Source organism: Corapipo altera, unplaced genomic scaffold (assembly GCF_003945725.1).
Source record: "Corapipo altera isolate COAL_440 unplaced genomic scaffold, ASM394572v1 104, whole genome shotgun sequence".
Taxonomy (NCBI): Eukaryota; Metazoa; Chordata; class Aves; order Passeriformes; family Pipridae; genus Corapipo; species Corapipo altera.
In genome coordinates this window covers 6891787-6918452 of record NW_020884920.1, presented here as the reverse complement: position 1 = coordinate 6918452, position 26666 = coordinate 6891787, and the positions used below count along the sequence as shown (strand labels likewise).

Genomic DNA, 26666 nt, shown 5'->3' with positions numbered 1-26666 from the left:
TCTGATTCTGCCCAAACTGAACTGTTTTGGTTCATTGCCTCCATTTATCACCATTTTTACACAAGTTGAGCTTTACAAGGTGCTGTACACAGGTGCTAAAACCAGGGCTGATTTCTAAGTGATAAAAGCAGACAGGCTTTGCTGTTCAAAATTGGCGGAAAAGAAGCAACTGCTCCAAGAATAGAGTTTGTGGGAAAATTAAACCTGTTACCTGGGAGTAAGGGCATTATATACAATATTGTTATATACCGACCTGTCCTGCTATCCATAACCCTTTCAGAGGAAAGTTAACTAAACCAGGGAGTCTCTGAGCCTGGCATCTGCTGCTGCCCTGAAGGGACCTTGCTGGGGATGTGGCTCCCACCCCCCTGTGCAGCGAGGCAGAGGTTGGCTGGGGTACAACCACAAATGCAAAAAACTGCTCCAGGGCACACATGGGCTGTGAACGCTTCATGCAGCAGCTTCCCAGTGACACGACAACCCCCAGCACAGCTGAGCCAGCCCTGCTTCGCTGGGATGTGAAAGGCAAAAGGACCCTCCAAGCTGCTGAGAACCAGCAGGTGACACTCGGGGGACCCCGGGTGTGAAGTGTGTGCCTGGGAGTGCAGGGATGGTGGAAACCACCCGCTGCTCTAGCCCTCAGTCACATCTGGGCTGTGTTCCCCTCTCCTGTGTTAAAGAATCACAGAATCATTGAGGTTGGAAAAGACTTCCAAGACCATAGAGTCCAATTTTTGACTGATCCCCACCTTGTCCCCCAGCCCAGAGCACCGAGTGCCACATCCAGTTGTACCTTGGACACCTCCAGGGATGGGGACTCCACCACCTCCCTGGGCAGCCCCTTCCAATGCCTGACCACCCTTTCCATAAACAAATTCTTCCTGACGTCTTTCTGATGTCCTGATGTCTGGAGGTGTTCAAATACCAAGAGATGCAAACAGGCAAATGCCCCAGCACAGTCAGTGATGCCCCGACCAGAGCCATGCACAGGTTGTGGTTGATTATCACAGCACATGAAAACTGTCTTCCATTGCACTGGAATCCAGAACTGCAGCGACCAAAGGCTCCACCCTGCTCAGCAAAACACCACAAAACCCCCCAAAAGCCTGACAGCTCAAGAGCACAACAGATTGATTAGCTGCAAAAATATGAGCAAGCCACGTAATTTCCTTTTCCTCTATTTATATTACAGCAAAGCAAACCCAGGGTGGGCTGTGCCAAGCGCTGCCTCCCTCCCTGGGAAGGTCTCCCTGCCCATGCCAGCCCATGGAGTGCTGCCACCAGCCACAGTCCTGGGGGCTTGGTGGGACTCATGACCAGGGGAGCCCCAGGGAGATCCCAGAGCACCCAGGTGCAAACAGGGCCACCCTGTGTCCTGGGGCTGAATGCACCAACCCAGGATTCTGCACACCCAAGCCCCTATTTTCCAAACCAGATCCATTTTCCACCCCCTAAACTCTGCTGCCTGGCTCGGGGGACCTCCATCTGCCAGCACACTCGCTGGGAAGCAGATTGCATTCTTTTTTAATTTTTTTTTTAGTGCAGAAAAAAGCTGATATTTAACTTGATTTATTCCTGTAATATAGAGTATTGTTTGGGAATGCTTCAGCATAAAAACTGGAGATATTCTGAACATAGAAAAAGCAAGTTTGTTAAACTCCACTGAGGCCAACATATTGGTACTCCTGACCTGGACTGCCAGAGTGTGGAGAGAGGAAAATACCAAGCAGTAAATCTGAGATCCTGATGCCAAAGAGTTAACAGAGAGAGACAGAGACTCACTAAAATAGTGTGGTTATAGTCCAAGAGCCCTCACAGCCAGCAGGGACTGGGAAGAGAGAGGCTGGCAGCAGGCAGCCAGCACAGGAGCAGGCAGTGCCAGCCCTAGGAGGGAAGGCCACAGTGCCAGCCCTGGAGAAGGACAGTGATGCCAGGAGCACAGAGTGGGCTGCTGGGCATGCCAAGGGCTGCAGGGGCTGAGCCCGGGGCTCCCTCCCCTCTGTGCTCCCTGCCTGGCTCCCAGCACACGCCCTCACTGTCCCTGACCAGGAGCAGGCACAGACCCCTGTGCTGTGCCAGCCCGTGCCCCCGAGCAGGGGGATGCCGTGGGGAAGGGCAGGCACACGTGAGCGGGAGGCTCTGCCCGCAGAAACCAATGGTGCTGTTTTAATTAGCGCTAATTAGCATATTTATAACATGCTGTTCCAGGGAACAGTTTCTGTCACACATTCCCTTATATAAGCCACGGAGCCAACTGAAGAGTTTGCTAATGTTTCTCAAATTTAAGGAAAGAAGGCGGGGGGGGGCTACACGATGCACAGCCACAGTCTCCAGATGCCAGTGCTCAGTTTGAAAGGGATGAGGTGTTGGGAGGGAGGGAAAGGGGACATGGATATATTTCTGTGTGAGCAGCATGGACACGAGGCTTTCCTGCTTCCCAGGATACCAACCCACAGCAAAGGGGTCCGACGGTGAGTTCTGGGCAGGAACCCCAGGCTGATGCTCTGGGTGCTGGGGACCATCAGGACCTCCCTGTTTTCCACCTGTCAAAGGTGTTTCCATGGATCCCTGAGCTCTCCATCTCCAGAGAGGGAGCAAACACCCAAACAGAGGCTGGGACCTCCCCAAGCTCCACGGCCATCAGGAGAAGGCTGAGGGAGGGAAGGGGTGTCCCTGCTGCACCCCTGTGCTCAGGTGATGGGGCAACATCACTCCCCTGCACACCCTCCTCATCTTCACTACCTGCCCAAGGAATGAGTCTGTTGGCAGAGCAATATTTCCTGCAATTAAGAGGGAATTCACTAATGACAGTGGTGTTGGGCCAGTCATCACACCAGCAGACACCAGGCCAGTGTCCAGTGAGAACCACCCACCTCCCGTGGAGCCCCAGTAGCCCCTGGAGCACTGGGATCCCAAATGGAAATCACGAGAGAGTTGGAAAGACCCCAAGAAAAATGAAGGCTCTGAGTCACATAATTATCATAAGAATGAAGTTCTGCTACTGCTCATATATCCCACATATTTGTAATTATTAGGAAAAAAAAAGGCCAAATAAAAAAGAGCTTTAAAGACACAGCTCAGCCCCTCACTTCCCAAAAGGGGTCAGATGGGTTTTGTGATGGTCTCATCAGACATCTCAGGTGCTCCCCGCTGTGACCCAGAGCTCACAGTCCAGAGGGAGCCAAGCTGGGCTCCCAGCACCGTGACACCAGTGCTCCCAGTCAGAGCAAGGACAGGTCACACTGGAGCAGCCACACGAAACTTATGGGAAATATAGACAGTGTCAAGGAGAATTTGGTACCTCACCTTCCCAAAGCTTCCTTTTCCCAGCACCATCAGGAAGTTGAAGTCCGAAAGCTTCATCCGATCTCTGCTCCCGTTGTTGTCAAATTTGGAAATGGCATTTCTTGTCTTCTCATCCGCGGCCTTGGACCCAGTCCCGATCTTGGCTCTCTGCAAAGGTGGACATGGGACAGGGAGAAAAGAAAACACATTTCTGAAATCAGCAGGGAGAAAGGGTGTTATAAACCCAGTGGATGCCCCCAAAATCCCACCTAATCAGCCCTTTCCCAGCTCAAACACCACCCTGAGCTTCAGGAACCTTTTCCATCACATCACCAAGAAGGGCACTGGAGGAGTTACCAGCACTGGCACATGGCACAGATCCACTGCTGCCCAGTCAACCTCTGCCAGAGCAACTGGGAACCTCTGCCCATTGTCACCCCTCTCCCCATGCCAGAAGGTAGCCTGCCACGCTGCCCCATGCTCCAGGTCATCCAAAGCATAGAAGAGAGCCTTAAAGAAGCTTTTTTCCTCAAAACAAGCTTCTGTCTCTCACCTCCCCAGAAAAGGATGGGTGAATATCTCACAGAATATTTCACAGAATATTCTGAGTTGGAAGGGACCCACAAGGATCGAGTTCAGCTCTTAAGTGAATGGCCCATACAGGGATTGAACCCGTAACCTTGGTGTATATAAATATATTAAGGTAAAACACAAGGCTTTTTATCCAACTCCACCTCCATTACTCCCCTTATGGGTCCCTTCCAACTTGAGGTATTCCATGATTACATCTGATGCTGAAGAGAATCGCACTCCTGTGCCAGTTCAGGTTGAACACAGGAAGCCCCAAATCTATTTGGAACAGCAGAGAACAGAGAGCTCCCCTCTCACACCCCCAACCACCCTCACAACCACAGCTGCTCACTGAGGACCTCCACAACCCCCCATGTTTAAACACCAAACCCCACCAGCGTCCTGGCACCTCCTCCCCAGGCCAGGGGCTGTCTGATGTGCCGAACCACTGCTTGAAAAAGCTATCTCACAATTTATTCTCTTTTAATTTATAGAACTGTGTGGCAGTGTGAGGCCTGTGCCGAGCTCAGCCTAGCATGAAATTCCATTAACCCGATCCCGGCGGTTCAATTTGGCTGCTGCTGGCAGCCCCTCCAGATAGCACCTCACGGGTAATCTCAAGCCTTTGCTGCTGCTAATTGGTTCTCACAAGGTTCTCCCTGCTGCTGAATTCCCCACTCAAGGTCACCCGCAGCACCTACGAGCATCTGAAAAGCTCCTGCACTGAAAACCGAAGGACTGGTCTCTGGCATTTTCAAACACCATTGGTGTGACCACAGCTCTGCCCCGGGAAGAGGCTGGAACCCAAGGATGGGACCTGCTGCTGTCACTGGAGCCACACATATCCCATCTGCTTCCCAGTGGGAAAATATTCATGCAGCGAAAAGGAAATAAAGTCACGTCTCCCAAAGCACAAGGGGTTTCCTCAGAGTCATCTTCAGGCTTTTCCAGTGTCCCCAAAGGACAGGGAGACCCAGGCAGGCGCTGTACTGACAACCAGCTCAGGTGACCAACAGCAGCTCTGACACAGCCCGACGTGTCTCATTGAGCCCAACCAAATCACAGAACCATGGAATGATTTGGGTTGGAGGGACCTTAAAGATCATCCAGAGAGGATGATCAAAGAGGGGGAAATAAGAGGATTTTCTTTTGCTCCATCCCAGCAAACCATCCAGCCTCAGGCCCAGCACCAGCAGACACGGGCTGAGCACCAGCACCCAGACGTGGGGTGTCCTGGGCTCCCTCCTGAGGCTGTGTCTGAAGAGGGGTCAAGTCAAACCCAGTCAGTCCAGCACTTGACCTGATATGCAGCACCACAGTATGTTCAGGAAGATCAGATGAGGATACAAACATAACCAGGCCTCCCTGATAGAGCAGGCTCAGGGTGTGGCTTAGCCAGGAGGGTGAAGGTCTTCCCAGAAAGGAGCCCAAAATAAGAGCTGGGGCAATGTAACGACCAGCACTCGAAGGGAAGGGTCTTGCTTCTGCTGTCAAGCATCTCTAAGGACCCTAAGTGAACACAAAAGTCCTGTAACCTCTTTTTAATGCACTCCTAACACCTCCACAATCTCAAGACCTCTTTGAGGTTTACAACCGAAGCGTGCCAAGTATTGCTCACTGACTTTTTTTAAATAAAAGCACTTGACCTTCGTTATCCAACTCCATTTGTCACAGTTAATTTACTACATCTGAATTTATGCAAGAGCAGCTGACAAACCCATCTCTCCAGCTGTCCCAGCGAGGGGCTGATAAAGAGTGAGCGGAGCTGGCAGGGATGTGGTGCTGGGATGTGGTGCTGGGATGTGGTGCTGGGATGTGGTGCAGGGATGTGGTGCAGGGATGTGGTCCTGGGATGCAGCACAGGGTTCCATGCTGGGCTCCTCTTGGATGGTCCTTGTCCAGCCCAGGACGTGCTGGCTGGGACACGGCTGCAGGGAGCACAGCAGCACCTTGTTCAGGCTGTGGAGAGGGGCATGGCTCTGGCAGCAGCTCCACAAGCTCCCAGGCAGCTCTGTGTCCCCCAGGCTGGCACTGTGTCCTCCCTGCCAGGCTCTAGCACACTCCACTCCTCCCTCCCAACACCAGCACCAGCCATGGCCCAGCTGGAAGGGGATCCCCTGCCTGTAACACTGACTTCCTCACAAGGGAGGAGGGGAGACACATCAAGGTCAGGGCACGGGTGTACTCTGGCACCTCTGGACAGTGTGTTTTCTGATCTGTAGAAAACTCATCATCTGACTTCCAACACACCATTTTAACACCACTGGAACATCATGAAATGCAACAGAAGACAGCTGTTAGTTCTTTATAGAGCCAACAACCATTGTTTGTAGCTAACTGCTGTATTAGAACTGTCTTTTCTTGTATATTCAGGAAAGTTGTATATAAATAAGATAAAAAAAGAAAGGAGAACTCCAGTCTCTGCTACAATTATGGAGTTCATGCTGACAACCATAAGGGCAATTCTTTTATGTATGGCTCATTGCATGTAAGTCTCCAGATGTACCATGCTCATTCCCAAGGTTCTGGGGAGATTTTAGCTACGCTGAGAAATGGAAAGACCTGTTAACTCAGCAATGTCTGGATCAATCGTTCAGCAAGATCTTCCACGGCTTATTAAGTTGTAAATAGACATTTCTCCTTGAAGCCTCTGTGGGGAGTTGGACCCTACTCCATGTTCCCTGTGCTGCCAGGGAAAGAGCTAGCAGGGAAAGCCCCTTGCTGAGGGCACTGCAGGTAGGCAGTAAAGAAAACACCTGAGTCCCACAAAAATCAATTCACCTCAAATTTCTGCCTCAGTTCCTCGTTTCCTTCTTCTCCCTCGGGAGGCACTGGGACGTTGAAATACTCCCCCTCCTCCTGGCTCAGCAGCTTAAACCTGGAGGGAGAGTGAGAATGTCAGGTCAGGATGGCAGGTGGGGCTGCAGGTAGGCAGGATCACAGGCAGGACCTCACCCCTGCTCCAAGCATGGTATCCAGGTGAACCTTCCCCAAGGTCAGAAGACCCCCCAGACCATGCCCCTCAGCAAGCCCCAGACTCTCAGCCAGGTGGAGGGATGTTTCTGGGTCCCTCGCTGTACTGGGGACCCCCACAGCCCGGGGAGCACATCCACTGCCTGCTGTGGGGGGCACACAGAGCACTGACATCGCTCTCAAACGAATCCTGACCCCAAAACCCACAGACAAAAGCATGTCTTTCTCATGACAGGCGCAGGCACAGGCACAGGCAAACCCCCTCTCCATCAGTTGCCCCCCAAGGACAGCACGTGGAATGCGCCAGGCTGGTGCTGCCAACCCTGAGAGCACAGACAAGATGCTCCTCAAAAGAAGGAAAAAAGCTTAAGCAGCAATTATCAGAAATCATGGAAATGCCACTCAGAAAAGAGGCATTCCACGCCATTAGGAGTGAAGCCCAGCTCTGGCAGCCAGGAGGGTTCTCAGCTGGGTGTTATCCCAGAGGCTGCTCCGAGCAACAAAGCCCTGTCCGCATAACACAGGGACAGGCTCTGCCTTTGAGCTTGTTTTCTCCATTAACTGCAGTTGTTTGGATATGAAATATAGATCAGAGCTCCTGCTCCTTCTCCAGTTTACTTCAACTAGCGCCGTGACAAGGAAAATTACTTAGATCTCCACTTACATGATTTTTAAAAGGCTGGAAAATGCTCAGGCTTCGGGCTGCGTCAGAAGCCAGCAGCACATGACACACATGCACCCTTACAGGTGACTGGGAATTTGGGGGGAAGTGACAGCTCCCTGCTGTTTTCCAGAAGAGGAGCTATGTCCCCATCAGGGTCTGGTTGGTGATGAGGAGGCTGAAACCCTGCCACGTGTCCCTGTGCTGTACCAGGTGCTGCCCACCTCATCGGGGTGGGACAGTGACAGGAGCACCCCCAGCTCTGCCCTGGATGTGCCAGGGTGAGGAGCAGTGGATGACCCCTCCAGTCCCCTCCTGCACTTCTCAGCTCTCTCTGGGTACCCAGACTGCCTAATTCCTCCTCCTCCTCTCCATTCTCTACTCAAAGGGAGACATGTCCAGCTTCTATGGTGGGAAAATGCAGTCTGGAGCATTCACTCAGCTTGTGAATGCAGATTAACAATATGCAGGGGGTGGTTTCCAAAAGACATCTAATATCTCTTTTCAATTATTACACTCGCCATGGACAGGTAACACAGCTCCCAGGCACCAGTGCCCGGGGAAAAAACAGGGAAATAAGGCACTGTGTGTCCTGCTGGGGGAGATAAAATGAAAATGGAGAGACCCACTGAGGGGTGTTACAGCCCTGCTGTGTTCATCACTCGTGTGGTAACGAGCGTTGGTAATTACACACTTTGGTGGTTCCTCCTTGTACTGAGCTGTGCCCTCCACACCAGCACTGCAGCCCACGTGCTCCAGCCAGGAATCACAGCTCCAAGGTGTCCCCACCACCACCCCCTCACAGCCCTGCTCTCCCACGTGCCTGAGGAAGCCACAGTGCCTGCCTGGTACAGAAACTGAGGGAATCCAAGCAGAAAATGCTGGAAAATGCTGCCTTGGCAGATGAGGGCAGGTGATGCTGGCTCCCCCCAAAGCCCACGCAGTGAGAGCCCCCGGGAGCACCAGCCCTTCAGGCAGAGCAGCCCTGGGGCTGGGAGTGGAGTCTGGGGGAGGGAAAAGCCCCACAATCCCCTGAGCAACCCTGCAAGGAGCAGGAGGACACGCAGAAGGTGATGCTAAGCCAGTCCATGCTGAGCACCCCTACACTGTCCTGACTCCTCTGGGCACCCCATGGACACCCCACACAGCACCAGCCACCCTCTCCAGCCCGAGAGGTGGAGCAGCACCTTACACAGAGCCAGGCCAGGTGGGCCTGGAGCAGAAGGGAGCTGGTACAAGGTGCTGTCACGTCTCTCACCCCCACAGATGATCCGGGCTGCTTTCTGCCCATGGTATTTAGGAAACAATTACATCTTACCATCCATCCACTCCCGACTTCTGCAGCTCAGAGATCCCAAAGGACAAGGAGCCCATGAAATCATTCCTGCTGGTCAGATCCCAGTCCCAGATCTCCACAGACAACCGCCTGTCTTTGTCTGCCTCTTTCAGTTGGCTGGAAGAGAGGAAAAGGGACGGTTTTATCCTGGAAGATGTTGCCACACCACCCTGTCCCCCCCTGCTCTGCAGGAATACGGATGCAAAGTGAAGGGATGCTCCTCGATGCCTGTTGAGGTCTCCAATATTTAATTGCCAAACCACATCTGACTCACACGGAGAGCACAGAGTTCGTGCCCAAACACTCAGCTTTGATCGGGGTCAGGGCAGAGGTTTGAGTGTTTCTGAGTCACTTACTGAATAAAAAGAATCATTTCTCAGTCGAATCAGTTCAATGCCTCTGAATAATTAAATAAGAGCAAATACAATCACATTAATTCTTGGGGGTGAGAAAATTCAGCTTACAAATTTAAACATTTTCCTTGTACTTACAATTTAAATGTCTCGTTCCACTCAGGATTCAGGGAGCACTTGATAGTTTTGGTCTTCTGTTTGCTTTCATTTTTGGGGTCAGGGATTAGTTTAAGCTTCACGTAGGGATCTGACAAGCCATTAGGGTCCATAGGAACTAGGTTTTTAGCATCTCTTACTGGGGAAGAGAAACAGGATTAAATTCAGTATTCCAACTATAAAAATACCCGACAACTGACAACTTCCCTGCGTGCCAAGAGTAAGTGTGAAAATAGTGATTAAAAGCAGAATTAAACTGGATCTGTGCAGACATGGGCACTACATGAGGAACGACATAATTAACGCAGAGCAAACGCAGCTCTCGTGGACGGGGGAGGCTGAAGGGTCAACTCAGGAGATTATTTTTATTTTCTGGTAGGATGGTTTTTTGTTTGCTCTCAGTTCTAAGCAATTTAAAGCCGGTTTGTTTCCTCTTGCCCCTTGGGAAGAAGCACTGCACTGAGTTGGTGGGAGCACAGAGATGGAGCTTTCCTTGGAGAGTGGAAACAGCAACGTTAACGCCCCGGGCAGGGGAGAGCAGGGACCCAAAGGCACCAACCTCCCCACTGGGCCCTCCCAGGCTCAGCTGGGGCCCTGAGGGAGGATGCTCACAGGGCATCATCACCTGCCCACTTGGCAGCATCACCCCGGCTCTGGGAGCTGAAGTGTCTCCTCTGGGAAGCAGGAGGAGAGAGGGAAGAGCAAACCTGAGATGACTCGGTTGCTTGTAATTGGATTGCAGCTTGGACAAATTAAATACAGCCAGGCTGAGCTGAGGCTCTTTGCCCAGATTAAGTCAAAAAGGGTCTGTCTGCCAGGAGAAGGGTCTTATCGTCCCTCCAGCCCAAATGGAGATATCAGAGATGGAAAGCCCGATGGCCACGATGGAGCTGAGCTGTAACCTGCAGAAAAGCTGTTTCAAGGAAGCCCAGAGTAGAGCTCCCCCCTCCCCAGGTCCAGTGCACATCCCAGGGATCAGGCACGGAGGGTTGTGCCATGCTGGGAACAGGAACTCAGTGCTGCCTGAAATTCCACCAGATGCCACCAGCAGCTCCGCTGTGAAGGCACAGCTTCACCCTAAAATCCCAAGGAGGAGGAGAGGACTCTGGCTCTGTGTGTGGCACCAAAGGACATCAGAAGACACTTTTAGAGTCAGAAGAGTAAAAACAATTGCCCACTTCCCAACTCACCAGTAAGGCACTTCTGATGAGGTTGGGAACCAGAGAGTTTTGAAAAGCAAATTAATGCCCCAAAATCTGCCATCTAGTGCTGTCCTGCCAAAGCATCGCCCAATTTTCAGATCCACGGAATCAAACTTGCAGCCAAAATGCAAATCTGCATTTATAAACGAGCTCATTTATCAAACGTGACAGCCCTGCCAGCAGCTCGTGAGACGGGGAGAGGCGTGAGCCTGCTGGGAACCACCGCCTGCCACTGCAGGAGCCAGGCAGCCCCAGCCATCCTGCTGCTCTACGTGCTCCTCAGACACCTGGGATGAGGCAGCTGCAGGAGACAGACACCTCTGGCCCCTCTGGCAGAGGGGGAAGGAATGACTTCATCCCTGCCCGTGGTACACGGGGACCTCGCCGGGGATGCCGTCATAGAATAACCAAATCCCAGCATAGCTGGGGTTGGGAGGGACCTTACAGCTCATCCAGTGCCACCCCCTACCATGGGCAGGGACACCTTCCACTAGCCCAGGTTGCTCCAAGCCCCGTCCAACCTGGCCTTGGACACTTCCAGGGATGACGCAGCCACAGCTTCTCTGGGCAACCTGTGCCAGGGCCTCCCCATCCTCCTAGGGAAGAAATACCTTCCTAATTTCTATTCTAACCCTGTCCTCTGTCAGTTTAAAACCACCACTCCAGGGCTCCCTGCCTGCACCCCCCACACTGCCAAGGCACAGGGAACAATGCCCCCAGTGCCCCACTGAGCCAGAGCCTCACCACACCCTCCCCCTGAGCTCTGACTGCTTTCTATTGCCTTCTTGGCCTTAAAATTATTACACAAATGTGTTTTCAGTGCCCCTGCCCACCTGCAGCACTCAGGCCTGTGGGAGCCTCAGGGAAAGTGGGGGACAACCACTGCCACTCACAGAACCACTTATATTGGGATGTTGGGGCACCAGGCTCCAAACAGTGCCCACCCTGTGGGCCAGCGGCTTCTTCCAGCCTCTGGGTTGGTTCTGCTGCTCACACAGGAGGTCTGAAGGGTCCTCAGTGGTTTCTGCTGACCCCAGGGCAGGTGAGGGGTGATGGTCACCAGCGAAGACTGTGCCCACTCTCCTGCCCTGGGCTCTGGGGTCTCACACCAGCCAGTGTCCCCTCACTGACAGGAGATGCAAAATGATGTCACACGGAATCAGCTCCAGCTCTGCTCTGTGTTTCACCATCCCCACAGCCAACACGACATCCTCTGGAGACTAATGAACCACCCTCCATCGTTTATCAGGCCGTCCTTCGCTTCTTTAAGGAACAGGAGAAGTAATTCCTGACCCTCACAGTTAATCAGTTTATGCCCTGAAGCATGAGATTTGATTACCTCATGTTATTATCTCAGCGTGCAGACCTCACAATTTCATTAATAGGAATAATTTTATCTATTCATTTAAAAAAACAAAATGCTTCTGCTTGACCTCAAGAAACTTTCTAACTTTTCAAGCAGAAATCAACAATTAAGTGAAGGGAAAATAAAAACGTGAAGCAGCACAGCAGTGATACCTCACAGCAGGAGAGTTGCGCTCCTTCCTCGCCAGTGTTTATGGAATTTACTTGACAGTTAAATTTGATGTAAAATAGTTTTACATCTGTCATACCCTGACAGTTTTGTGCATCATTAAGAAGTAGTAACATCATTATTAACGGTGATGAGTAAGAATATTACGATCCCATTTAAAGCAGGACTTAAATCACTGTGGGTACCAAGTGCGGCCAAGGAGCTGCCTCAGGCCATGGGCAGGATGAGGCATCCATAAGTCTTTGACATCCCTGGACTAGGAGGCTTGGGGGGGCAGTGGTGGCAGTGCCCACCTCCTCCACACCGTTCCCATGGCAATGGGGACACTCCTCCACTGCCATGGGAAGGAGGTGTCACCTGCTCTGCCTTGCAGGGCCAGGGCAGGTAGAGCTGTGTGAATGTTACCTGAATAATTTATTCTGCAAACAGCTTCCTAATAAATGATTCAGACAAGAACTTTTAACTACTCAGGCAGCTGTAACTGCAGGAAGAGGCTTGGGAAGAGACATTCCCATTTTTGATGGCAAATGTGGGGAGAAGCCTCACTCTGCCACCTGTGCAAAGCAGGAGGGAGTAGGGCCTCTCCAGGCACTGCAGGCACTACAGAGGGCATGTCCAGAAGCTCACTGTGGATACAGGAGCAGGGCAAGGCCCTTCCTCCTACTCCCAGGTTTCCCAGGGAGGGCAAGAGTAGTATGGTGGATAAACAAGGACCAGAAAGTTCTTTGCTAAATATGCCTCGTGGGGTTCACTTTTATGCTAAATAAAGCCTACAATAAATCAACTCCTACCCCACTCTCCAGACAGCTCCCATGGGCTGTCACAACCTTTCTCCTCCTCTCTGAGCACACAGGGCCATGGAACATGTTCAGTGCAGGGAATTCTGCTTCTTGCTGCCCTCCAAAGGGAAAGGCACTGGCCAGAGGAGCTGTGGCTGCCCCATCCCTGCAAGTGTCCAACATCAGGTTGGACGGGGCTTGGAGCAACCTGGGCTAGTGGAAGGTGTCCCTGCCCATGGCAGGGAATGGGACTGGATGGTCTTTAAACCAAACCATTCCAGGATTCTATGGTTCTATGAAAAACCCTTCCAAAGCCTGGCTCAGTGCAAGGAGAGGTTAGAACTCTGCCACCTCATGCCAGCCCATCACTTCTCCATGGCCGTGCCAGCAGCACCCCCAATTCCACAGCTCTTGGATGGGATTTTGGAGAGGGGAAGGCTCTTGGGCTGGCCTGCAGCACTCATCTTCCTCCCTCCAGCAGCACACACCATCCCCAGCCAGGAGCAGCCCCATCCCAGTCAGTGCCCGGCACTCAGATGAACACCCTTGCGAGTTAAAACATTTAATTAATGCTCTGATAAGAATATATTTGCACATGCTCATACAATGAAAAAGGCACAGGACTCATTACAGCTGCATCTGCCTGGGCCGGTGATTATTAATTAACACACTTCCAGCTCGTTTATTTAATCACAGCATAATTGGTTTCAGTTTTGGTCAATGTTTTCCTTCAATCAGCTCAGTAAACAGCGAAGCTCTGTCCCAGCAGCCTCTGCCACGCTGCAGGAGCACCAGGGGGTTGGGCCCACGGGTGCTACCAAGGGGCTCGGCTTTGCAGGAACCACTGGGGGCCAGGGCACTGTACCAAGGCTCACAGGAGAGAAGAGGGAACCCAACATGGTCCCCATGCTCAGCAGCCCTGGCACGAGGACGGGGTCAAAGGGCCCTGGACACACTGAAGAGTCTCCATCGCCCAAACACAGTCCAACCTCGCAGCATAAACCCACCACAGCTTTTCTGCCTCCTCATCCCTGTTAGACTCTCTGCCTTTTAGGTCTCTTTTTCACTCCAGCACTTCCCCGAGAGAAGAGATGAACACGTGCTGGGCTGCACTGGCACACGGCGGGACACACCTCCCACCTGCCTGTGGTGGCAGAGCCAGCTCCTGGCTGCTGGAGAGGAGCCACGCACAGAGTCCTCAAAGCAACTTCCATCTTGGAGCAGCAACAGCTTTAATGGATTCCCAGCCCAGCCTTCACATTCTCCCACTCCTCCATTTCCCAGACTCAAATATTCATGTCCCTTAATACGACAGGCTCAGAATAATCTGCATTTGGAAGCTTTTCTGTTATGGAAGCCAAAATGCGCAACGCCTTGATGACACTTCAATTTGCTGTGATTTCCCACTTTATTCCTTAGTCTTTTCCCACTAATAAGACACTTGATCAAAGCCCAGAGCAGAATATGGACTGTGAACATGCATTTGCTCCTGCTCCATTTCACATCTCCCTCCCACAGTGGGGGTTCAGAGACACAGAGCCCACATTCTAAATATCAGGAAGAAAGTCTTCCCTGTGAGGGTTGGGAGGCCCTGGCACAGGTTGCCCAGAGAAGCTGTGGCTGCCCCTGGATCCCTGGAAGTGTCCAAGGCCAGGCTGGAGCAACCTGGGATAGTGGAAGGTGTCCCTGCCCATGACAGGGGGGTGGAATGAGATGAGCTTAAGGGTCTCTTCCAACCCAAATCATTCCAGGATTCAATAATTCTATGAAAATCTGTGTCTTCCACTGGGAGGGAAAGATTAGCTTCACAAATAAAAGGAAAAAAATTAGAGTAAGAGAAAAGAAACCCACAGAGCTGAACAGCATCCGGCAAATTCCTGTTAAATTTGTCAAGCGATGAAGAAATCGAAGCCCCGAGTGGGTTCGCGTTGGCCGTGCCCGTGCTGCCACCTGCAGGCACCGGCCCTGCCCTGCCAGCCCTGCCTGCTCCTGCCAGGGGCACCCGGGCACCCTCACACTTCATAGCTGGGATCCTCTTTGCCATGGGAAAGCTTCCGGAATTCCCGGGCAAGGGTCTCCCCCCCCTTGGTGGTACAGGGAGAAGGTCTCACCCCACCGCCAGTACCTGTTTTTTCCTGTGCAGCAGGACCAAAGGGGGGCTCAGCCTCCCCACCCCTGCCAGGCTCAGGGGGCTGCACCACCCCCCTGCCACCCACCACTGCACTGTCACTGCTGTTCTCGACAGAAATCCACCCCCTGCCCGCCCCAAACTGAAATTCCTGCAGAAAACGTGTAAAGGGCATTTTCCACCAGAAATCTGCTCAGAGGAATCCTGGCTTCTGCCTCCACCCACTGCCTCCCTGGGCTGGGCTGGGGCCCCAGTGGGGACACTCTCCAACTGTGCCCCCCTGGGATGGCCAAGGCAGGTCCTGCAGGAACTATTTGTGTTGGAAAATCCCTCCAAGATCATTGAATCCAACTGTTCCCCCTGCTAAGGCCACCACTGAGCCATGTCCCCAAGTGCCAGACCTACACAGCTTTTAAACCCCTCCAGGGACAGGGACTCCACCACTGCCCTGGGCAGCTGTGCCAGGGCTGGACAGCCCTTTCCATGAAGGAATTTTTCCAATATCCAACCTAAACCTTCCCTGGCACAACTGGAGGCCATTCCCTCTCCTCCTGTCCCTTGTTCCCTGGAGCAGAGCCCGACCCCTCCCCAGCTCCCCCCTCCTGTCAGGGGGTTGCAGAGCCAGAAGGTCCCCCCTGAGCCTCCTTTTCTCCAGGCTGAGCCCCCCCAGCTCCCTCAGCTGCTCCTGGTGCTCCAGCCCCTTTCCCAGCTCCTTTCCCTTCCCTGGACACGCTCCAGCCCCTCAATGTCCTTCTTGTTGTGACGGGCCCAAAACTGACCCCAGGATTTGGGGTGGCCTCCCCAGTGCCCAGTACAACATGAGGTGGCTCCATCTCCCAAGGGCTGGGTGCCCACCCGTGCTTTGGGCTCCCCAGTGTCCAGCCACTCCTCTCCCAAAGCATCCCACTCCTCCAGCAGCTCCACAGCAGAGCTGGAGAACTCAGCACGCTTCCCTGCCTTCTGGAAAAGCCAACAGCTGACATGTTTTCACCAACACCTCCATAAAGGGCCAGAAATAAAACAGCCTTTCAAACCCAGCGGAAAAAATGAAAATCCAGCTGCACAGAATGGGGCCAAGGGAGCTCCTCCCCTGCCTCCAGAGAGGTGGGAACACAGTGCCAGGGAACTCATGGTGCCAGTGGGAGGGTGAGCTCTGTACCCCACTGGTATCTGATGGAGGTTGGGTACCAGTCCCATCTCACCCCCAGAGGGAATCATAGAATCATTAAGGTTGGAAAAGACCTCCAAGATCACCAAGTCCAACCTTCAGGAAGGTGCCTGGGAAGCAAGACTTCTGAGAAACATAGTTCTGCCTGGCTCACTGATGCTCTCCTTTAAGGACAAATCAAACAAAAAATAAATTAAAAAATCCTCCACAACTTTTTTCAATTTTTCATTAACATCTTCAGCAACTTGGTATTTTTCTTGAAAATACTCCCAATGGCTCTGTAGGCCAGAAGGATCCTGGCTCTCCTGCACACTCCTGGATCATACCTGAGTACCTCCTTCCATGTGGGTGAGGTGACCTGTGCCACCACCTGCCGAGGCTGGGGCACCTCCTGAGGCTGTGCCCACCATGGACCAAGGCTGCCCTCGGCCTCCCACCCCCGGGGGGGCTGGCTGGGCTCACCCTCCCTGGAGCAGAGCAGGGCTGGAGCCCTGCTGGGTCATGGCAGCCACCCCTGTGGGATGCGCTCGGCTGAGCCCGGAGCCAGCCTGGAGCAGCAGGACCTTGGCAGCCTCTGCTCTCCTCAGGGAACAGGGGCCTGTCAGAGTGACGAGGAGCACCACGGGATGCACGGAGACAACCCCGTCCCACAGAAACCAACCCTGGGGCTGTCAGAGCACCTCCTGCTGCGACAGGAAACCAGACTTCTCCACGGAGCCGGTGGGATGGTGGAGAAGGATCTGGTGTTGCCATGGATGTCCCAGCCCGGTGCCCCCTCAGGGGCACTGCAGGGGGCACTTCACAGCCCACGGCTTCAACTCATCCGGGAATAACCGCGACAGCTCGGCCGCCCCTGCGGAGACCGCGGCACCCGGAGTGCCTGGGCACCAGCGTGGGCAGGACCTCCCTCCCACACAGCACCAGCTCAGCCCCGGCAGACAGGCCCCGGAGGGACTGACAGTGCCGTGCCCACGGGGAGCAATCCCTGCCTCCAGCCCCCGCTCCACGAGACACCCGTGACCAGCACCCAACAGAGCCACAGCTCTGCTCTGATCTCCTTGTGCTGGGCACAGGAGGCTTCACAAGGACATGGCTTAATGTTTGGGGGGATGCTCAAAGGTCATGGGGGAAGCAACATCTTTTGGGAACTCAAAATCTGGGTGGCAAAAGTCCTTAAAGACGGGATAGTCCTGTTTCCTGCCACAAACCGGGAACAGAGAAGTTTCAGGACAGAGAAAACTGGCACTGGGAACAAGGTGTTTCCCCATGGATGGCCACCGGGCCCCTGGGACACTCCAGACAGGGAAGGAGCCTCTGCTGAGCCCGGCACCACCTGGTTCCCTGCAGGCTCCTCCAGCCCCATCTCCCACCACTGGGCACATCCCTGCAGGTGGATGCTGTGAGATGGCTCCTGCCCATCATGGCTGGTTGGATCCTCTCTGCTCCCCCTTCCCAGGGTCCCGTGGATGTTGAAATTTTACAGCATTTAAAAAGCAGTTTGAAAAATCTGTAACTGCCGTTGATACACAGAACCCCTGGAGCCCCAGCCAGGCTTTGCCAGAGGGTAGGAGGGTGCCCAGAGAGGCTCAAAGCCTTGTCCTGCCCTGCCGGGCATCTGCTCCTGGGTGCTGACACCGGGCACGGCGCTGCCCGGCCCTGCAGGGCCACCAGGCTGTGGGTGTGCTGTCAGACACTGTCCCACACTGTCAGTCACACACGTACCTACGACGGTGAGCACGTCCTTGTCGATGTCTGCCCGGATGTATATCCGCCCCCGGCGCTCCGTGTGGTCCGTCCCGCACAGGCTGGGCACGTTCATCACGCAGCGCTTGTGCACGTTCATCATGCAGGCTGGGGACAGAGGGGACACACGTTCATCATGCAGGCTGGGGACAGAGGGGACACACGTTCATCATGCAGGCTGGGGACAGAGGGGACACTCAACACCCGCTGCCATGGCCCACGGGGCGCTCGGAGGGATGGGGAGCACCCGTCCTCCTCCTAATGGAATGCTGTGAGGGATTCTGGGATAAACATGGAGCAAATGGACCTTTGAACACAGCTGGAGACTCTGCAGAGCCCTGCCTGGACACGGGAGCCCACGGCAGCAGCTCTGGGTCCTGCCTAAGAGACCCCAGGGCTTTGAGCCCGTTCTCTGATCGTTTGAGTTTTGCTGACTCATTAAACTTTTTTTCCATCACACCCAGGGTACAATGCTGGATTCACCAGGAGCCCAAGAAGGGGCATTAAAAATTTGATATATATAACATAGACAGATATAAATATTTATATTTCAAAGCAATCCATCTCCCCTTGGTTAGATTCCCAAGGAATACCCTGCTCCCACAACAGCCAAGCCTCTCTATTCCTGAGCAAGGACCAGCCGAGTTTGCTGCTCCTGCTGCCAGCACAAACTGCACGTCCCAGTCCCTTTAAAGGGAATGTACAGGATTAACTTGGAAAATTACTGATTCCATCCTCTCCCTCTGCTTCCATCCCCCTGTTTTCTCCTCTCCACTGGCAGCGCCGGGAGCGGCAGCGCATGGCACGGCCACACGGTGTCACTCGGAGCCAGCGGGAGCCGAGGGGATGCGCAGGGGGATCCTGCAAGGACGCTGCAGGGGGAATGTGGGGGCACGCAGGGCAGGATGTGGGGAGCGGGAATGCTGCAAGGATGCTGCAGGGGGTGCTTCCCGGGGGGATGTATGGGGGGGATGCTGCTGCAGCGGGATGCAGGCAGGCTCCCCCCCCAGCCCAACACCTTCCCTCTCCCTGCAGCCACGGTGGGGATGCCCCACACCGGGTGAGAAGGTGCCCACTCACGCCCCTCGTGCCCCCAGCAGCCCCACAGTACACTCTGCACCACGGTCAGAGGGAACGGGCTCTTGCTTATGACTCGGGTGGGTTGGGAGCCCCTGCCCAGGACCTTGGGGTGCCACAGCCTCCCACGGGGTGCCAGAGCCCCCCAGAGCTGCAGCCAGAGCCCCCGGTGCCATCACTTACTGTCACATTTCATGCCCTGGTGGATGAGCCCGTACAGCAACGACCCGCAGTGGTCACAGAAGGTGGGGCTGGAGTACGTGTGGATTTTGAATTTGTGCTTGCTCCGGGGATCCTGGGAGGAAAACAAAGGATAAAGATTATAAACTTGCATCAAATATTGGCAAGGCACGCCCACTCTGCCCATTCCATGTGCCAGCTGGCTCTGGAGGTGCTGCTAATGGACTTCAGTCAACTGCCCCCGACTCGTGGGGACCTTTTCCAGTAATCACCAGGATCCTGCTTTATTCCTCTTTCTATATGTTGCCATAACAATGAAAAAGCAATGCATTGGCTTGTCTGGGGATTTATTCTTTTTCAATAACTCGGTCTTAGCATGGAAAACACCAGGTGAAATTGGTAGGTACGAACCAACAGAAGGGCTGGACACTGCCCAACTTCCATGCAGAGCAGGACAAACCATCCATGATTCCAACTATATTAAGCCTGCCCAGGAAACATCTCTGTGCTCCAGTGCCAGCCCTCCCCAGCATGATCCCATGGATTCAAGCTGCTTGGGGGATACTTTAATATTTTGAGCTTTCTTAAAAGCAAGGGAAGATTTTTCTGCAGCAGAGTGTGCAGACCCAGAAGAGCCCAGTTTATCCCTTTATTCCTTGTGCAGGCACCAGGCAAACAGGGCTGCTGGGGCTCCAGCAAAGGCAGCAGGAGTTAAAGCCAAACAAACTCAAATCATAGAATCCTGGAAGGACATTGAAGATCATCTCATTCCAGCCCCTGCCATGGGCAGGGACACCTTCCACTAGCCCAGGTTGCTCCAAGCCCTGTCCAGCCTGGCCTTGGACACTTGCAGGGATGGGGCAGCCACAGCTTCTCTGGGCAACCTGTGCCAGTGAAATAACCTCCAGAAGAAACAACTTCTCAGCCAGGAGATAGGATGAAGCACTGAGGCATAGCAAGGATATGGTATCTCTTGGTATCTTCCTTGCATGAAAAGACAATTCTGGAAGGCCAGGAGAGCCTGGAGCAGCTGGGCTGTGCAGAGGAGGGCTCTGGGGCTCCACACCTCTGGGAGCAGCACACACAGGCCAGGGGGAAGATTCCAGCATGGAGCAGCTTGATTTCATCTCAGGTTAATTGTTTAAAGGTTAGGGATAAGGCACAGCTCCCGCTCTGTCATTTGAGCTGAGCAGCTTTTTAATGGCCTGGAAAGCTGCCCAGGCATTAGCAAAGACACCTTTTCAGGGCACTGAGAGCAGAGTAAATAAATAAAGAGTGGAATCAGAAGCGAGCTATAACATCACTGCCAATACACTCCTTCCCCCTGAAATTAATTTCCCAGCACTGTTGCATTGAAGCTTCCAGCTGCATTAATCACCAACATCCTGCTTTGTTACTCAGCACCACAGATAACCCCACGACACCAGCCAGGAGCAAAACTAATGGAGCTTCCTCTAACTTGACCTGTGAAGTGCCAGGAATCAGGTACAGGCTTCAGCAAATTTGTACTGAAATGGGAAATACCTCACCCTGTACCCCAAGCAAACCACTTCTAGACACAGAGCCCAGTGTAGCTCTGCCTGGCAGCTCGCTCCTGTGCCAGCTGTGGCACAGGAAAGCCAAGGGGAAGAAGAGTCATGATCAACCTGCCTTCTGGACACCTCAAAGAGACAGTTCTTTAAGTGACACTATAGGTTTGAAAGCCTTTTGCATTCCTCAGAAACATAAGAGAGCAGAGAAAACTTAAACCTGGATTTTTGGCTAGAACAGGAGGTGGGCGGGGAGTTCCCCCCAAAAAGCTTGGGGCAGGTAGCCTGGGCTTGACCTCACAGGATGGTCTGTAAGGTTCCTTCCAACCCAAACCATGCCAGGATCCTCTGATTCCCTTGCCACTGTCCCAGGAGAAAGGGGGTCTCTGGCTGGCTGGTCCTGTAGAGCCCTCCGGGCATCAGCCACAACTCCTGACCCTCTGTGGCAGCAGGACAGGGTGAGGGGGACACGGGGCAGGGCGAGGGGGACACGGGGCAGGGCGAGGGGGACACAGGGCAGGGCGAGGGGGACACGGGCAGGGCGAGGGGGACACGGGCAGGGCGAGCAGGAGCCCCGTGCCAGCGTGTGACACGGGGAGGAATCGCCCCCAGGCGCTCCAGCTTCTGTGTTCCCTTCTAGAAACACATATTCCTGTTTAGGCAAATGAAAGCTTTAGTCATTCATAAAAAACACAAGCCTTATGCAAAAGGAGACAATTCCCACTTCATGCGAGGGATGTGAAATTCCCACTGGAACCTGGAGTTAAAGAAGGCAGAGCTGGAAAAGCAAAGTGTGTGTTGAAGCACACTGAGCTCCCCAAACTCAGCACCACAGCCCTGTGGGAAGGCAACCCCTGCTGGGGGGGGCTAAATCCCTTATGGGAACACTTCAGGCTTCACCTTCTGCTCCCATCTGCCCAAGGGGCTGTTCTGGAGAGACCCACACACAGAGGGGCAGAGCCCAAAGGGTGTGAGGGTGATGGAGCAGTCAGGAACAGGGAGGTAAAGCTGGTTTTCTGGCTGCTGGGATGTGTGGGACCTGTGTCACCTTGACCAGTGCCTTAGAAAGTGCCAGAAACTGGCAATTCTGGATATCATTTCTGACCAAGGCTGAAGTCGCTGTACGAAGAGACTATTTTTGTACCACCGAGACAGGGATGACGAGAACACTGCGCATGCAGATGCTGAGACTTAAAACAAGAATGGTTAAAAAGAAGTTTGCCAAGAAAAGAAAAAGCACTTCTCCTCCCCCACCAGCACAGAGCCGGCCTGAAGAACAGGGCAGGAACAGCTTTCCTTGGAGCAGAGCTGGAAAATGCCGTTTGGAGAATGTCAGTGCACGGCAAGACTCTGCCCTTCCCAGCCAGCGCTGCCTCAGAGGGGTGTGAGCCCAGGGCAGGGAGCCAGGGAAGAAAAGGAGCTGCTGCTGGCTTTGACCTGGTGCCCTGCAGGCATCGACCCTGCAGAGGTGGCAGAACCCATCCCTGGCCAGCTTGGATGAGGTTTGGGGCAACCTGGGCTACTGGAAGGTGTCCCTGACCCTGGCAGGGCAGTGGAACGGAATAATCTTTAGAGTCCCATTCAACCCAACCCCATCTATGATTCTATGAAATAACCCCCCAGGCCTCCACTTCTCCTTCAGTGGAGCCCTGGGAAGGGGCAGCCAGACCCACACTGATGGCTTGTTTGAATCCTCTGTACTGACATTTGCTGGATTTGACAGAACACGGTTTTGCAACAAGATCACAGGCGGCTGCTTTCCCCATCTCATTGCAGAGAAAGCTCTAAATTATCTCTCCCAAAGAAGAATTAACACAGTTCCCATGAAGAGACCATTTAAAAGTGAATTTCATAGCAATTTAAGCAGCTTACTAGCAAACAGAACATAGCCAGAGCTTACTGCATGCACTCAGTAAGCCTGGGCAGGGGACAACCCAAAACCTCACACTTGGTTCCCATGACTCCCATGTGGAAAATCCCCCCGACATGCAGGGAACAACTCACAGCAGGCAAGGTGGCCTGTCATCCCTTCCAGGGAAAGACTGGATTACAAGAGGTCAGGGATGTGAATGTGACAGCTCCAGGTGGCATCCTGCCACTGTGCCAGCTGTTCTTTGGGATGCCAAGACAGGGCAGGGGAAGATGTAACAGAGACCACGGCACCCACCAGGGAGTCCGAGCTCCAGCAGCACTGGCCCATCCTGTCTGGGAGCTGCTGCCCTGGGGATGCACCTCCTGCATCCCCCCACCTGCCTGCACAGGGCTGGAAAAACACCTTTGGTGAGAAATAGCTCGAGTCCCAGCAAAAAAACAAGCAAGGAAGTTCAGGAACAAGGGCACAAGAGCGCTGGGTCTTTGTTTCAATGAGAAGAGCCACAATAAACCAGAGACTCCATGGAAAGGAGGTTACAGGCAGGAGGAAAACACAGGTCCTATTCAAGGTGAGACAGCAAAGATTTGGGGCTCCATCAGGTGTCCTCGCCCATGGCAGAGGGATGGTCCCTTCCAACCCAAACCAGTCTGTGATTCCAGGATTCTGGAGCATCTTTTCTACCACCACATCTCCTCGGAAGCTGCCTCAGTGTGCCACAGCTCAGAGGCAGGTGGACACTGCTGTGCCAGTAAGTGACACCAGAACTATTTTTCTGTATTTTACAGCATTCCAGCCACAGAGAAGCTCACAGGGCACAGGGCCTGGGGGCATGGCTGTGCAGGCAGCAGGATCCTGGCAGCAGGATGGAGGCAGCTCCTGGGGAAGAGCCAACAGAGCAGCACGGACACGGCTGTGGGCACAGGCACCACGGCGAGGCTGCTTCCATGTCAAACAGAACCTGCCCCTGACAGCTTCCAGCAAGTAAATACATTTTTATTGACAAAAGATCTCATCCTCTCGTCAGACAACTGCAGTGGGATATGGACGACAGTTGTTCTTCTCTTGCTGCTGACAACACTGAATAAAACGCTTTCTCTTGCCAAGCAGCAAAAAAAAAAAAAAAAAAAGCCAAACTCAGCTTCTCTCCCAGAGCAGCACTTGCATCTCGACACCCTTTAGACATGTCTGGTATCTTGCACATGCCTTGAGAGTCATTTTATTATACCTCCATGAGAGTGGGGCTCCCACTGCACTTTCCCTGCAGCCTCTGGGTGCCGGCACAGCACAGAGACCCCTGAAACACCTCCTGCCTGCAGGACCCCCAGCTGGTGCCACCTTGAGCACAGGCTGCACCACCCGCCTCATTACCCACCTCAGACCCAGCCCTGGTACTCTGGAGCCACAGGGAGGGCACAGACCCAGCCATCTGCTCCAACCTCTCCTTTAACCAGCGGCCGTGTCCGACCTGAAGTAACCAGACACAAACACGCCGAGACAACGAGAGAAGAGCTTTCCAATGCCAGGGCTGAAGCCATGTGCAGGCTGGCAGGAGAAAGAGCCGGGCTGTGGCGGAGCCAGGGAAGCACCAGAAGGTGCTGGGAGGGAGCAAGGCAGATACATCTTCATCCCATGGGAACTGTCACCGGCTGCTGGAGCAGCGAGCAGGTGCCCGCCCTCGAGGGGCAGATGGCACAGCACGAGAGCTGGAGAAGTTAATCAGCAGCACAAAAGCAAGCAGAAAGGTGCAGGAAGGTTGTGAAGATTTGCCAGAGCACTGGACAGTAAATCCCAGAGGAATGTGAGATGTGAGGAGGGATCAGATCCTGTGCTCTGAGGCAGTGTATGGGCAAGAGGGTGTTTGGAGTCACCAGGAAGGTCCTGACTCGATGGGCATATCATGGAATGCTTTCCATGAAGAAATTCCTCCTGAAATCCTCTCCTCATGCTGCAAAAGGGGACAAACTACAAGCAAAACTGAAATGTAGCTACACTGGCCTGTTACCTTCCAAGAGCAACTCTGATATTCATTAATGCATCCTGATTAGATGACCTTTAACAGGATCATGCAAAGAAGGTCATTTTAATGATTATTTTGTCTACAATTTAAATAATTATGCATTCTACTAATAGCTCTGGCTATAATTAGGTTTGCCAACTGGAATACATTACACATGCCTGACTTTAGCTCCTGGAGACCTCGCTGTGGGTCAGAGTGGTCTTGGCAGCTCTGCCTCCTGCCAAGAGGAGACACAGGAGTGCCAGAGCTGGGAATGAGGAACAGCAGAACTGGACAGGGGAGGCAGGGATTTGGGCTGCCAGCCCCTCTGAAGCACCTCACCAGTTCTCACTTGGGGAATGCTGGGGAGAGACCACAGCCTGGCAGCTCCTTAATGTGGAACAGAAGTCCTGCCCTGGTCAGTGTCGCATGAATGCAGCCTGATGTCTGCAGCACCAACATCTGCAGCTACAGCCTCATTCTCTGCTGCAAGAAGCAATTAATCTTTCATCTTTTTTCTACTTAGAGGCCCTATCATGTGTAATTAGTCCTCTCTCCTAGATGCAAGGCTCCTACTCAGCAGGCTTGGCAAGGTTAAACACACAACCACGCTCCCGCTCTCTACAAGGAGGTTCAAACACAACCAGATCAAAAAGAAACACCCCAAAGCCTGTCCAGTCAACACTAGACAAACTCTGACATTTCAGTGGTCTCCAGGGATTCTGCTCTGCTCCCCAAGTGTGAAACACCAGCTCACCCCAGGTCACCTCTGCATGCACCAGCCTGCATCCCCCACAGCACTTCAGCACATCCTGAACTTCAGACTGAGGAGTTTTATTTCAGTAATTAGAATTACACAGGTGTTTAAATGTTCAGATAGACCATAAGCACTGTACAGGGACAAAAGGGTTTTCTCCTTGATTCTCCTTGATTCTATGAAGACACAGAGATCCAGGAGCAAAGTTAGAAGATATTCTTTTAACATATTTTTTCCCTGGGCTCCAGGACCAGGCCAGAGGAAAGAGCAACTCTGGGCTGCAAACCAGCAGGCAGCTGGCACCAGGAGCCCCAGTAGCCCTGCACTGCTGAGCTGTGGGTGCCAGTTCACTGCACAGTTCCCTTCCCTCTCCAGCTCAGCACAACCACGGGGTCCACTGTGAGGATGAACCCACTGTGAGGTTTAACACATGCAATAAATTAAGCTCCTTATTTCTGCTGGATTCTTTGGAGATTCATATCTGGGGAAAAGTTACCAGCTTGAGGCACCAACTGAAAAAACACATCACTGTAACCAGCACGGCCTGATGGCACCAGATCTGACACAGCACAGGTGCCTCTGGATTCACATCATGGTTATCAGCAACCACGGGGCACGGGGAAAGTCCAGCTTTCCATCAGTTCAAAGCAAAGCCCCTGGCTCATTCTAAAGCTGACAGGGCATTGCTGTGTGCTGTAGTTCTCCCTCTCCTGATTCAAAGCTCCTTAAGGATTATATGATTATGTAATTATAAATATCATATATTATAAATATAATGATATTGCTGTAAGAGCATGACTGACTGTGCAGAGGAAGGAATTTTGTCCTGCATTCAACCCCCAGTGACAGAGGGGCAAGGGTACAGACCAGAGGGGCTCTGGGGGACTTTGCTAAATAGCAAAAAAAAAAAAAAAAAAAGCTGTGAAAGCACCATTTTCTCCCTGCTTTAGTCCCAAGCACCTGCATCCCTCTTCATTTTCACAAATTATGTAATAAGAGATTCACTAACAGCACTGGGCAGCTGTTACCTGTCTGAGGGCTGTGCCATGGTGGCAATGCTCATCCAGGGCTAACATCAAGCAACAGGGAACGTGACCAAGGGCCTTTACACCTGCCCTGGTATTGTGGGGCCTCTTAAAATGTGACAACTTGGATTTAAATTAGACCATTCCCTTCCCAGGCAGAGGCTGCCCACAGTCATCCAGAGCTGCTGGAGAGACCAGCTGGGACCTGGCTGCCCAAGGGCTCCTCCTGCTCCTTGCGTGCTCAGCCTGGGCAGGGCTGCTGGGGAGGGACAGCAAAGCATCGTGTTCCCCATCAGCCACAGCTCCACAGGGACAGGAGGAGCATCCCCGTCCTGCTGCCC

The 26666-nt window shown here is 53.2% G+C and overlaps 1 protein-coding gene across 1 annotated transcript in view; it reads right to left on the bottom strand.

Moving 5' to 3' along the window:
* The window catches only part of LOC113953483 (protein kinase C beta type), a 91666-nt gene that overhangs the window by 21067 nt on the left and 43933 nt on the right, over nucleotides 1-26666 (bottom strand). Inside the window, exons 4-9 of the mRNA XM_027656668.1 lie at nucleotides 19149-19260; nucleotides 17868-17996; nucleotides 9317-9473; nucleotides 8808-8942; nucleotides 6637-6733; nucleotides 3307-3453 (exon numbers count right to left, since the gene is read on the bottom strand). Coding sequence (XP_027512469.1) covers nucleotides 3307-3453; nucleotides 6637-6733; nucleotides 8808-8942; nucleotides 9317-9473; nucleotides 17868-17996; nucleotides 19149-19260 — 777 coding nt within the window. The remainder of the gene's footprint in view (nucleotides 1-3306; nucleotides 3454-6636; nucleotides 6734-8807; nucleotides 8943-9316; nucleotides 9474-17867; nucleotides 17997-19148; nucleotides 19261-26666) is intronic.